General features: G+C 32.6%; 2 protein-coding genes across 2 annotated transcripts; both read right to left on the reverse strand.

Annotated features, from left to right (window-relative positions):
• Positions 1 to 1,601: 1,601 nt before the first annotated feature.
• On the reverse strand, positions 1,602 to 4,437 carry LOC115696224 (uncharacterized protein At2g34460, chloroplastic). Its single transcript, XM_030623128.2, has 5 exons — positions 4,236 to 4,437; positions 3,947 to 4,153; positions 3,337 to 3,456; positions 2,165 to 2,437; positions 1,602 to 2,050 (listed from the first exon to the last, which is right to left on the reverse strand). The coding sequence occupies exons 1-5, from the start codon at positions 4,359 to 4,361 to the stop codon at positions 1,886 to 1,888; spliced, it is 891 nt and encodes a 296-aa protein (XP_030478988.2). The 5' UTR covers positions 4,362 to 4,437; the 3' UTR covers positions 1,602 to 1,885.
• A 1,927-nt stretch (positions 4,438 to 6,364) lies between these two features.
• LOC115697788 (DNA replication licensing factor MCM3) lies at positions 6,365 to 11,332 on the reverse strand. The gene is made up of 16 exons (XM_030624911.2): positions 11,140 to 11,332; positions 10,955 to 11,052; positions 10,431 to 10,639; positions 9,989 to 10,119; positions 9,671 to 9,909; positions 9,340 to 9,576; positions 9,067 to 9,221; positions 8,780 to 8,988; positions 8,492 to 8,657; positions 8,206 to 8,408; positions 8,048 to 8,107; positions 7,871 to 7,960; positions 7,205 to 7,386; positions 7,054 to 7,125; positions 6,823 to 6,964; positions 6,365 to 6,724 (listed from the first exon to the last, which is right to left on the reverse strand). Exons 1-16 carry the CDS (start codon positions 11,203 to 11,205, stop codon positions 6,668 to 6,670), a joined length of 2,316 nt encoding a protein of 771 aa, XP_030480771.2. The 5' UTR covers positions 11,206 to 11,332; the 3' UTR covers positions 6,365 to 6,667.
• Between the last annotated feature and the right edge of the window lie 1,072 nt (positions 11,333 to 12,404).

The raw sequence follows: 12,404 nt of genomic DNA on the forward strand, positions 1-12,404 counted from the left end.
TTAAATGACAAAATAGACCCTATATTTTCTAAAATGGTATAAATAGGACCCTGAATTGATTTTTTGTCAAAATAAAATTTAATTATAATCCGATCTAAAAGTGTTATGACAAAATTATTTACATTTTCTGTATTTGTTCGTATTACGAATTGTTTTCAAGTTGATTATATTAAAAAAAAAAAAGTTGTCAATAATTAAGTTCAGTGTCCTATTTTTACTATTTTAGAAAATACATGGTCCATTTTGGCATTTAACAAAATACAGGGTCCAACCGGTAGCTTTTGCAAAACACAGGGTCCAAAATGGTATTTACCCTAAATTATATAAAACTCAATACTTAATTAGACTAATAGTAATATTAACACATAAAAAAAATACTAAATAACACTAGTACCTTTCAATATTTCTCATAAATAATAAAAATATGGGTTTAAGACCTCATTATAATACTTGATTACTTATATTAGTGCCGTTACATAGTTTTTTTTTTACAGCTGGGAAAAAAATTTAAATGAGAAAAGCCACCACCCTTCAAATGATTTTGTTTCTTGTTTAACCAACATAATATTATAGCTTATTTCCCATTAACTCTTCCTATATAAGTTTTGTTGAGTAGTCTAATTTTTCTTCACAATCAAAAAACACACTCACAAAACTCTTCTCTAATATCAACCAATTCAACCTAAAAAGTTATGGAGAGTTACAAAGTGACTATAGCTTTCACTATTGTACTTCTTCTAACTATGGCCACTTTCGAAGCTGCTGCGGTGGAAGTTGAAAGTGTCGGAGCAATTCCACCGACACCGATGCAAAGCTGTGCGAAAGCATTGGGTGTTTCGGTTGCACTTGCAGCCATGGTTTCACTACTTGCTTGGTTCTTCTAAACTTTGATTGTTTGATTATTTGGTGCCTATGTTCTCACTTTTGTTGAGTCTCTCAAAAATCTTATATTTGTTGTCAATGTATAATTACTTTTCCCATTCTCATCAAGATCATAAGCTAATGAAGTTTAAATAGAGGTCTCTATCTATATAATGACAAACTTAACATAAATCTTTGGCTTTACATGACATGATTAATCATAAGGGTAAATTGATTTAATAGTCTCTAATATATTTAAGCCAAAATATAAAGGATCTAATAGTTCTAATTTCCCCAATCTTTTGCTTCTTTTTTGTACTAATACTAATAACTACTAGTCAATTAATGTGACAACTTAAGTTAATTCCTATTACTATGATTATCAATCCAAAAAGGGCACAAAAGACAACTTAAGTTGTTCTTCTTCATGCCAAGAGTTTTGGACTCAAGTATTGTAAAAGTTATCGATTGAACTCTCTGTTTTGTTAAATAATAAATTGAACTTTGTATTTTTCAAAATAGTACAAATAAGACCATAAACTCAATTTTTAACAATTTTTATTTTAATATAAACAAATTGATGGCAATTACTAGTACGAACAAATGCAGAAATCGTAACTATTTTTATTATAACATCTCTAAATCGAATTATTATTAACTTTTATTTTGTTCATAGTACTATTTTTAAATATACAGAGTCTAATTTATCATTTAATAAAATAGAGTGTCTAATCAATAACTTTTGCAAAACACAAAATCTAAAATGATATTAAGTACTAACCCATGATTAAATGAAGAAGAAAAAAATCTTACGGTTTTCTCCATATTTTTTTTGGCAATTTAGTACCAAATTGGCTAGCTTTTAATCAATATAAAAAAGCTTCCCAAGCTTATATTTTTCTGGAAGTATGATATACATCATATGCCAAAATAATGGTACAAAGTAGAGAACAAGCAACACTAAGATTTTCAAAATACTCCTCTGCCCAAAACCAAGTTTGGAATTTAAAGACAAAACATTAGATTACCGCTGCTTTATGGAACCGAAAAGATCCTCATAAGAACGCTTGGGAGCATCATCGCGTGCAACAATCTCCACGACTTTGTAGTTTGCTTCGGGATGTATTAATGCCTCAACAGCAACTTCTGCAACCTGATCTCTGGATATGCTGCCTGAAGAAAGAGTGTCCTAGCATAACGATAAACAAACCGAAAAAAAAAAAAAAAAAAGAACTAAATCAGTACATGTGACAGCTACAATAGTAAGTTTAGAAATATGTTTGAACTTGTAATTTTAAGTCACCTCTGGCTCCATCACAACATTCCCACTTGGAGGGTCATTTTTCAACCCGCCCGGCCTTATGATCGTGTAGTTTATTCCAGATTTCCTGATGTGCTGCTCGGCCTGAAGCTTGGCTACTAAGGTGAGTCCAAAGACATTTAGAAATATGTAAGCAGGATTAAGTATTTGGCCCATTGCAGCTCCATTGACTAAAATGGAGCTAATGAGAATAAATCTGTTTATATTTCGTTTACGGCAAGCTTCAACAAGGTTCACTGTGCCAAAATTATCCACCTATATTGGTAAAAACATAAGAAGAGAAAGAAGAAACATCATCATCATCATCCAAATCCTAACATTCTAAAACAACTGAATATAATATAAATATGGTATGAGTATTGAATATCTGAACACCACTACTCGAATGATAAGACCTTTTAGAATTTAGAATAAGATGCATGGGGTTCCATCTCGAATAATAAGACCTATTAGAATTTAGGACAAGATGTATGGAGTTCCATCTCGAATGATAAGGCCTGTTAGAATTCAGAACGACATTTAAGAAATCACAGGACCAAACATGACATTTGAAAGAATCCCACAAGAAATTGGCACACATTGGGCGAAAGGTCCCAGATGGAGGTTAAAGGGGAGAAGCGGAAGCTTTTAGTTTGACTCTTATACCATGTTAGAACTTGGTAAAATGTGATTAAAGTGCATGGGGTTCCATTTCAAAATCAATTAACAATGAGAGGAGTAGCTCATGAATCTTATATATGGTATTTTATTTTCACACATTAGCAATGTGAGACTAACTAGAGATAAGACCCGAGTGATTTACTCAAATTCTTGCATACCCCACATACCCCTTACTCACCTTTATATGAACAATCTAAGTAATCCTCAAACTACCCTCAATACAATGAGTCACACACCCTTTTATTTACTATGTTCCACACACCATACTAATCCTGGGTCTAACATTTGATTAGATAATGCTACATTGAATCTATAAAAGAGTAGAATATCATAAATTGAAGCTTTCTCTTCCCTCTTCCTCAAGGTCTAAGAAAGTGTAATTCAATGATATCTGAACTTAGAATTTACTTGCAGAAAAAGCTTTTTAACACAAAGAAGAGTGATCACAAGGCAAGATAACATCTTTCTTACAAAGACCAATATCTTTAACTGACCTTCCATGGAGCAAACAAATCCCAGCCTGGTCGAAACCCGGTAGCACAAATTACAGCATCTGAATCTTCATCTATCACTTCAGCAAGCTTATCAGAACCATCTGTTACATCAGCTTTAACCTAAAACAAACACAGAGAAACAGTAATTCATCTTCATTCCAACAAAAAGAAAAGGCTAATTAGGACTTTTCTTCATGAACTTTGAACTTTGACATATAACAAATCAGACTCCTAACCTGCTAACCCCTTTTCCTCAAACTATTGAGATTGTTAGATTTAATGACTTCTGTTCAATTCAGAGGACACAAACAATCGACATGATGAAAATTCTTCAATTCAACAATCTAATAGTTCAGGAGAATTTTTAACAGCATGAAAAGTTCATGGTCACGATTTGGTATAAGTCAAAATTCGGTGAAAAAAATCCCAAATTAGCCAAAAGAAAATGTTAATAATGTCCATAGATAGATGGCAACAATATGGTTATATACTCTTTTTAGTGTTCCACCATTAATGTGAGACTCTTTAGTAAATGAAAAACAAAAGACTAAATTGAGTTTTCTAGACATATCTAACACATCAAAACCTCATAAAATAGATAAAAACATACAAATTGAAGATCTGGGTTATCCTTAAAAATGGTTGTTTTAGCCTTATCCAAGTCCCTAACCCCAGCTTTGACAGAAAAGCCTTTAGCCAAAAGCTGTTCAACAATTCGTTTACCAGTGCTACCAGTAGCCCCAGCTACGAAAATTTTCTTCTTTCTAATGGTAGAAGAAGAAGAAGCTTCTTCCACGGTTATCTCATTTCCTTGCATCTACAAAAACCAGAGAAGACATACATAGCTATAATTAGTATTAATCATTTGAAGAAGAAGAAAAAGATGAAGTTGGGTTTACCTTAATGGAAGTGGAGAGTGTAATGGAAGTGGTTCTGATTGTAGAAGAAGAAGATTTGGTTGTGAGAAGAAGAAGAGGGAATTGAACTGTGCATACAGAGTGAGCAAAAGCTAAACGAGTGGCCATTTGGTCTCTCTACATAACACACACTACATATATAGTTATATTTCTCTCTCCTCTCTTCTCTCTTCCACGTGGCAGTAAAGGTCTAGAAGGCAATATTTGCTTTTTACTTTTTAGAATTGCTAAAAAAAGGCACTAGTGGTACTAGAATCCTCCTTGATGTCATATTGTTATTGATGTAATTAAATAGCGGGTCAAATAAAATTTAAGAAAATAGTTTTTAGAGAATATCGCTAATCAATCAGAAAGTATTACCTACGAAAGGTGTTGGGTATCACTGGTACCCAATAGCGATCACCAAAACTTGGTGCAAATCTTATCCCTACCCTTTCAGTAACTTAGACAATCATGAAAATCACGTGTTAGTTATAGGGGTCTTAGAGCATCTTCAATAATGGTATTCTTTAAAGTGTCAAAAACCTCTAAATCACCCAAAATATAATATTTTATTTTATCACTCTTCCTCGTCATTTTTAGCCTTTTTTGTTCTAAAATGTTTAAATAGTAAACACCTCTAAAAATTATTAAAATAATATCATATTATTATTTAATATATATTAAATAATTAAATTTTCTTATTTCACCACAAAAATAATAAAAAAAAAAATAAGAATGATAATATATAAAGTATTTTATTGTATGGCATTCTTTGTTGGCCTTTTTTTTCACTCCAATCCAGTGGTAGGCATAATATTCAAATATGTCAAAAATATACTCATGTCATCAAATATTTTTAAAAGTATTTTCATTGGAGATAATTTTATATTTCATTCTCCTTTAATTAAGTTATCAGTATCTACTGTAAGAGTATTCATCTCATTAAGGATGACACTGCCACAACAAGTTCACTTCTTAAAAGGTCAAACTTAAACCCTTTCATAAAAACATATTCATATCATTACACCACACAACACATAGTAGAAGACATTTTATGTAAAGTATTGTTATTTGGCATTTAAGATATCTTTGGCAAGAAGTAAATTTAGCCAAATAATAATAAAATCGAACAGAGTGAATAATAAAAATAATTTTTCAACAAATTACTATTATTATTGCTTGAATAAACATAAACCCTAGAAAATATATTCAATGAAAAAAAAAATTTGTGTCAGTTTTAAAATAACAATTATTACCACAACTAGAAGAAACTAAGGGGGGCTTTAGCCAAATAACCATCCCAAAAACATTTCAAACGATTAGAGCACTCACAATAGTTAGATAAAAGAAACTTTTCTTTCAAATAGAGAATAAAATAAAGAGAAGAGATAAAAAAAAAATTATGTCCATCAAATTATGTTAATAATATATAAACAATTTTAAAAATAGATTATTAAAAATAATCTTAGACCAAACAAACAATTTAATGCTATATTTGGCAGTTCCTCCAAAAAGCTTAGACCATATTTTAAAGACACATCCAAAAAAAGGTCTTCTGTGGCCAACCACTCAGCCAAGTATTAGTGTATTATAAATACCTAATAACTCAAGTCGACTTTTTAAACCATCGTCAATGGAATATTTAAAATTTATGTTAAATTTGGTACAAAAAATAAGTTTATATTTAACCCATTATTTACAATTGTGCTCCAATGCACAAGATGTAAAATTAAAAAAAAAAAAAAATTGATTATATCAATAGTAATTTCATATTTCATTGAGAATATACAAAATTTATTATTTTTTATTCTTTTATTATTTAAATAATAGTAATATGATAAATAAAGTAAATAAAATTTAGTAAAAGTCATTGAATTACAATCACAATCATTAGTGACATTATAGTAAATAAAAAAGTACCGTTTATTGTGAACTAAATTTAGTACAATGTTCTATCTTGTACTAAATTTAACACTTTTTAAAACACCACTAGAGTATAATTTTTTTAAGTGTACTAAAATATAGCAATACACGGTCTTTTTGACACTCCATTAGAGATGCTCTTAAATGGGCAATAGAAGTCGAACAATATGAAATTCCTTTTTAACCCAAGAACAACAATCAAGTTAAAACTCTTGTAATCCAAGGTATGTATAATATTGGCAATGCCATGTGCAACAAGACATAAGAGATTTGTCTCAAATAACCATATTCCATTCTAAGTTAACAATGCAATAGAAAACAGCAAAATGTATGTTAAGTTCATAAACTAAGACAACTAAACCTAATGATAATAAACAAGAAAACAAGGATATGAAGTTAGCTTCTTTTACTTGGAAGGTTTACATGACATAAATTCAAAATAATTGAGCTTGTTTTTCATCTTCATCGATATCATCAAACCGAGACAATGAATGATACAGTTTCGGGATTTATACCATATGTACCGTTCCATCCGCTATCATCACTCTGTTAGCCTCTTGTAGTTTCTGAAATCATCAAATTTTACATTATAGTCTAGCCATTGAAGAAATAAAAGAAGCTAAACAATGTTGTATGTATGTATACATATATATATTTATATTACCTCTAGTAGGACTGTTATCTCTGCTCTTGTGAAGCGGACATCGATCCTGGAGTTGACAGCCTCCTCTATACCGTCGATGGATAATGCATCCAAGTGATTGGTACGCATATGCTGGCCGAATATAGAATTGAATGCTTCTATTCTGTAAGACGAAACAGACAAAGATGTATTAGAACTCGAAGAGTAGGAAAACTCGTTGAATAGGGGAAAAGAAGCTATATAGATACAGACCTCTCTGGAGAAAGTTCATCAACAGATTGGGTTGGAAGGTCATCATCTATGTCCATGGCATCAGTTGTTGAACTGTGTAAAGAAAAAATTAGTGAGAATCAGTAACTGAATTAGATTTAGCTATTGAGCAAGAACAAGACTTGTTACTTACCCTCCTTTACCGGCTGCACCACTGTCTGGTCTATCAGTATCATTTGTGGGACGATCAGCTCGGCGTTTGCTCTCTGTTTCTTTCTCCTTTTCGTTCTCACGCTCCTCCATCTCAGTCAATTCTTTGTGATATATGGCAAAGTTTAAGACTTTGAGTGCAGCTTCGACATCTGATTGTAAAACCTGTTTAAAGATAGATCAATTATTCATAAGATGAACAAGCTAAACTGTAGATGAAGATACGAAACTGTAGTGCATTTGACAAGTTTCAAGTGCTTCAAGCAGATTGTGTAGCACTTATGATAGCATTGGATTGATTCACTCTATCTATGTGGCTGAAACAGTTAGTCTAGCAGTTTGTTTAGCGGTTTTTAATGCGTTTTCTAAACGCCATTCTTTCCTCATTGAACTTGGTTCTTTGGTAGAGGTTTTAGCAAGTTTGATGTTCAGTTTTCCTAGAGTGTCCCTAATCCATGTATGTTGAACGGCCAATGAGATTGCACATGGATTAGCTCGGCATGCTCTTCGGGTGGATAGAGAACTTGTATTGTTTGATGAGATTCCTTCTTTTGGTGGGATTCATGATACTTAAGGTTGTATGACATTATAATTTATTTTTCAATGAAGTTATTCATTGTTGCAAAAAAAAAAAAAAAGCACTGGTTACCTTTCTGCTCAACTTCAACTTAGCATGGGCAGTAGAGAGACGAATAATGGTTTCTAAAGTTCTGGCAGTAATTGGAAGTGTCCCTCCAGTCTGTAGAGTCAAATAATCATATTAATTTAAAGGAAGAAATAACTATTGTATTCTACAGTTTTGAAGAATTTCACAGTAATTAATTACCTTTGCATTTGAACCAGCATTTCTGAGTTCGGCATATGCAGTTGCAATTTGTTCGGATGCCTAAAATATAGATGTTGTAGAAGCAAAAACAAATAAGCAAAAAAGCACAGCAATTTAGATTATTAAACAAAAGAAAGAAAATTAAAGCACATCAGAACCTCATCAGTAAGTTCTGGTTGAATCCTATGCTTTGCGTAATGAATGTACTTTTTCAGAAACTTGATGGTGAGCGTATCACGCTTTCGGCCTTTATCTGTTTTCTTCCCATGCAGCATTCGGTTATACTTCACAAACACAGTCGAATCATTATCTGCCTCCTCTTCTCTACCGTATCTTGAACCCCCTCCAAGGGCTGCTTCACCTGAGGTTTAATGCACATTTACTCAGAGTTATGTAAAGAAACACAATGCTTGAGGAAAAAAAAGTGCTGTTGTAATTACTTACCTCCATCAGTTGCAGAACGGAACCGGTGCATACGCAACACATGCTCTGAGATGTATCGGTCAATATCGGCATCCATTTGATCAAGTACAATAAACAGTAAGTCAAAACGAGAAAGTAGAGAATCTGGAAGTCCGATATTCTTGGTTGGAGTAATCGAGCGGTCATACTGTAATCAATTTAATACACATGATGAGTAAGATGAATGAAACCTGGTCTCGAAAAATCAAATCTCAAGCAAGTAATTTCAAGTTGAAATACCACACTGGTGACCATTATCTTGATACTTACAGTTCCGTATATGGGATTTGCTGCGGCAACCACACTGCAACGAGCATTGAGCGATGCATGGATACCAGCTTTAGCAATTGTTACAGTCTGCTGCTCCATAACTTCATGAATAGCAACACGATCTTGGTCGTTCATCTTGTCAAATTCATCAATGCACACAACTCCGCGATCAGCAAGCACCATTGCACCAGCTTCAAGCCTTCTTTCTCCTGATTGCAGACAAATAATATTTCAGAAGAATATCATTTCATTAAGAAAACTGTAAAAAAACTTGTGAGGTAAACTACCTGTCTCTTGATCTGATGTAACAGCAGCTGTCAGACCAACACCAGAAGAACCTCGACCGGTAGTTGATATTGCCAATGGTGCAATATTCATAATGGCTCTCAGAAGTTGAGACTTAGCAACAGAAGGATCACCAACCATCATCATGTTAATGTCACTACAAGAAACAAGATTGTGGATAAAATGCAAACAGAAAAGAAAAAGGAACAGAAGATGTGTCCTGAATTCCACACGGATCATTAACAAACACAAATAGCAATAAAAGAATAACTCACCCTCGCAAGTGGGTGCCATTCTTTAAGTTCTTTTCAACTCCACTAAGCATTAATAGAATTACTGCTTTCTTTATCCATGAATGTCCATAAATGGATGGCGCTAGCGAATTACCAAGAAGGTCGAATGTGTCTTCTCTTTCAGCAATTTTCTTTATGTTTTTCAAGTCTTCAGGGCTATAGATTGGTGCATTTGCCTCCTTGTTGAGCAAAGAAACATTGTTGGCAATGAGAACAGTCCTGCAAAACAAGAGCACTTATTTAAGGATTCCAACTAAAACAAGCATCACTATTTAAGATCTAGAAACTACTGTTTTACATGGTTGATACTAACCTGAATACTCCATTCACACTACCCTTACTTTTACCGGGAAGTGCTTTGTAAATCCCTACAATAGACACACGGTCTCCCGGTTTGCATGAATCAACAAGGTCATCTTCAACTATGATATCCACTGTTCTTGGAAGCTGACCAGGAGCAGAATTCTCTGGCACTTCTTGCATTGACAAGGTCTGATGATCCTTGTATTTGCACAGCCCATACTCGGTAACCAATAAATTTCCATTGTCATCCTGAGCATGTACTTTCTTCAGTAAGAGACTAATCAAATAAGAAAGGAGAAGTTAAGAAAGAAAAAGGTCTTGAGTTTACCCTCGTAGGATAGACAGTTCCTGTGGGCAACCCCATATTGGAAGTAATGTCACGGTATTCACGATTGGTGAAGCTTCCAGTGGTAGGACAGAAATGAACACTTTTAACAACTTTAGGCCTAACAAGAGAACCTACAAAAGTGTTGGCAACAAATTATTCCACGGATAAAAAGATTATCTAAAAAATTACTATCTGTCCCGCAAGAATATCTTCAAAACCCAAAGCATATCAGTCAAAATGTAAACCCATATCTCTATTCCCTTCTAGAAGATAAAAAAAATCAAAGTAAAAAATGCACATAAATATCTAGGGTTTTGGGTGAAAACGAATTCATTCAACTACATACAATTCTAAGAGTAGTCACTGATTCTCAACTCATCAAACAAAAAACTTGTTCCTGTGTTTGTAAGTGCTTATGAAATAGTATAAAAGAAGTAAGTACATTTGGTGACAATTCCTTCAACGCAGACCATGGAGCCTATGAACTCAGACAGTAAGTCTCTTGGCGTGACACGCCGAGATACAAAAGGACCTTCAAATCCCACATTCACTTGTTCTTCTTGCTTCAAGTACTTTGGATCAATTTTGTTAGCAACTTCAGTGGCAGCATCGCAAAAGGCTTGCATATACTCATTCGGATTCCTAAGAATCCTGTATATATGAAAAGAACAAAGAGAATCAACATATCAAAATCAATTAAATCACATACAATTTCAAAGAAAACACACCACATTGACCATTCACTTCACTATAAAGCAAAAACAAACCCTCATCCCACCAACTAACTAAGAATTTATACACACACTATTCAGTATCGAAACCATTTCTCTTAATATCAAAGGGAACAAGAACAATTAAAACCAGTTGCTCCTCAAATTGAGACAAAAACAGCCAAATTCACAACTGTATACGAAATAGATTTCCGATATTCTTCCTGTAAAGAACTAAGAATGAAAAAAAAAATACCTGGGACCGAAATCGCCGAAGGCATGGAGATCGGAAATGTTAACGATAAGGCGACGGCGCTTATGGTTGATCATGGCTTTGATCTCGTCCATGTAAATCTGTACCAAATTTCACCAAAATCAGACAAAATTGACATAAACACAAATAACACAGAGATAACAGATAAAGCAGTAAGAGAGACTTACACCGTCCTCGAGGAACGCCATGAGCTCCCGCTTGTGAGCCGCCCTAACTTCTTCGCTGATATCCATGTTCGGAGTTCTAGAGAGAGAAAGCTAGAGAGAGAGAGAGAGAGAGAGAGAGAGAGAGAGAGAGAGAACGCGCGCCCTAGTTTGAGCGTAGAGAGTAAAGAAGATGGTGAATTTAGCGGGAAAATTTCTTCTGCTATGGCGGGAACTATCGGCCCATATTTATAGGGACCCACAAATTAACTTTTTTTTTTTTATTTATTATAAATTAAACTAAAAATTATTAAATTAATTCAAAATTTTATGACAAAAATGAAAATGAAAAATAAATTAAATTTTTTACACTAATTTTTTTTTGTAATTTGCACTGTAAATACTTAAGTTTAATTTCTATGACAAAAATGCCAATTTATAAGAGTTAATACCATTTTATATTACGTATTTTGTAAAAGTTATTAATTGAGCTTTGTATTTTGTTAAATGACAAAATTGACCATGTATTTTTAAAATGGTACAAAATAATACTTTAAGTATAATTTTTGACAATTTTTTTTTAATATAACCAACTTGAAGCACGACCAGATGTAGAAAATGTAACTAGTTTTAACATAACACTTTTAGATCGAGTTATTAGTAAGTTTTATTTTGATAAAAAATTAACTTAGGATATTATTTTATACTATTTTAAAAAATACATGGTCCCATTTAGCATTTGATAAAACATAGGATCCAATTGATAAGTTTTACAATATACATGGTCAAAAATAGTTTTTCTCCAATTTATAATGCTACATTAGCATTTTGACGAAAATAAAAATAGAACAAAAGCTAATACACCTCTATTTAAGAAAGGTAATTGTCATTTTGGACCTTGTGTTTTGTAAAAGTTATCAAGTAGACTCATTATTTTGTTAAATGACAAAATGGACTTTGTATTTTATAAAATAGTACAAATAAGATCCTGAACTATTTTTTGTCAAAATAAAACTTAATAATAATCTGATCTAGAGGTGTTATGACAAAACTGATTATATTTTATGCATTTGTCAGTGCTAGAAATTATCTTCAAGTTGGTTTTATTAAGAAAAAAAATGTCAAAAATTGAGTCTTATTTTTATTATTTTTAAAAATATAGGGTATAGTTTGTCATTTAACAAAACCGAGGATCCAATCGGTAATTTTTACAAAATAAAAAATCTAAAATAGTATTTACCCATCTAAGAATAATAGAGGTACACTAAAAGAAAAAAAAAATCAAACAT

The sequence above is a fragment of the Cannabis sativa genome, chromosome 7 (assembly GCF_029168945.1).
Source record: "Cannabis sativa cultivar Pink pepper isolate KNU-18-1 chromosome 7, ASM2916894v1, whole genome shotgun sequence".
NCBI classification, from domain to species: domain Eukaryota; kingdom Viridiplantae; phylum Streptophyta; class Magnoliopsida; order Rosales; family Cannabaceae; genus Cannabis; species Cannabis sativa.

Excerpts from the sequence above, each read along its gene's own strand:
- LOC115696224 (XM_030623128.2), bottom strand. The coding sequence starts at position 4,361 with ATGGCCACTCGTTTAGCTTTTGCTCACTCTGTATGCACAGTTCAATTC. Across the intron at positions 4,154-4,235 it reads CACTCTCCACTTCCATTAAG|ATGCAAGGAAATGAGATAAC; the intron begins GTAAACCCAACT and ends TGGTTTTTGTAG. Across the intron at positions 2,438-3,336 it reads ATTTGTTTGCTCCATGGAAG|GTGGATAATTTTGGCACAGT; the intron begins GTCAGTTAAAGA and ends TTACCAATATAG.
- LOC115697788 (XM_030624911.2), bottom strand. The coding sequence starts at position 11,205 with ATGGATATCAGCGAAGAAGTTAGGGCGGCTCACAAGCGGGAGCTCATG. Across the intron at positions 8,409-8,491 it reads CCGTTCTGCAACTGATGGAG|GTGAAGCAGCCCTTGGAGGG; the intron begins GTAAGTAATTAC and ends ATTAAACCTCAG. Across the intron at positions 6,725-6,822 it reads AGATAACAGTCCTACTAGAG|AAACTACAAGAGGCTAACAG; the intron begins GTAATATAAATA and ends TGATGATTTCAG.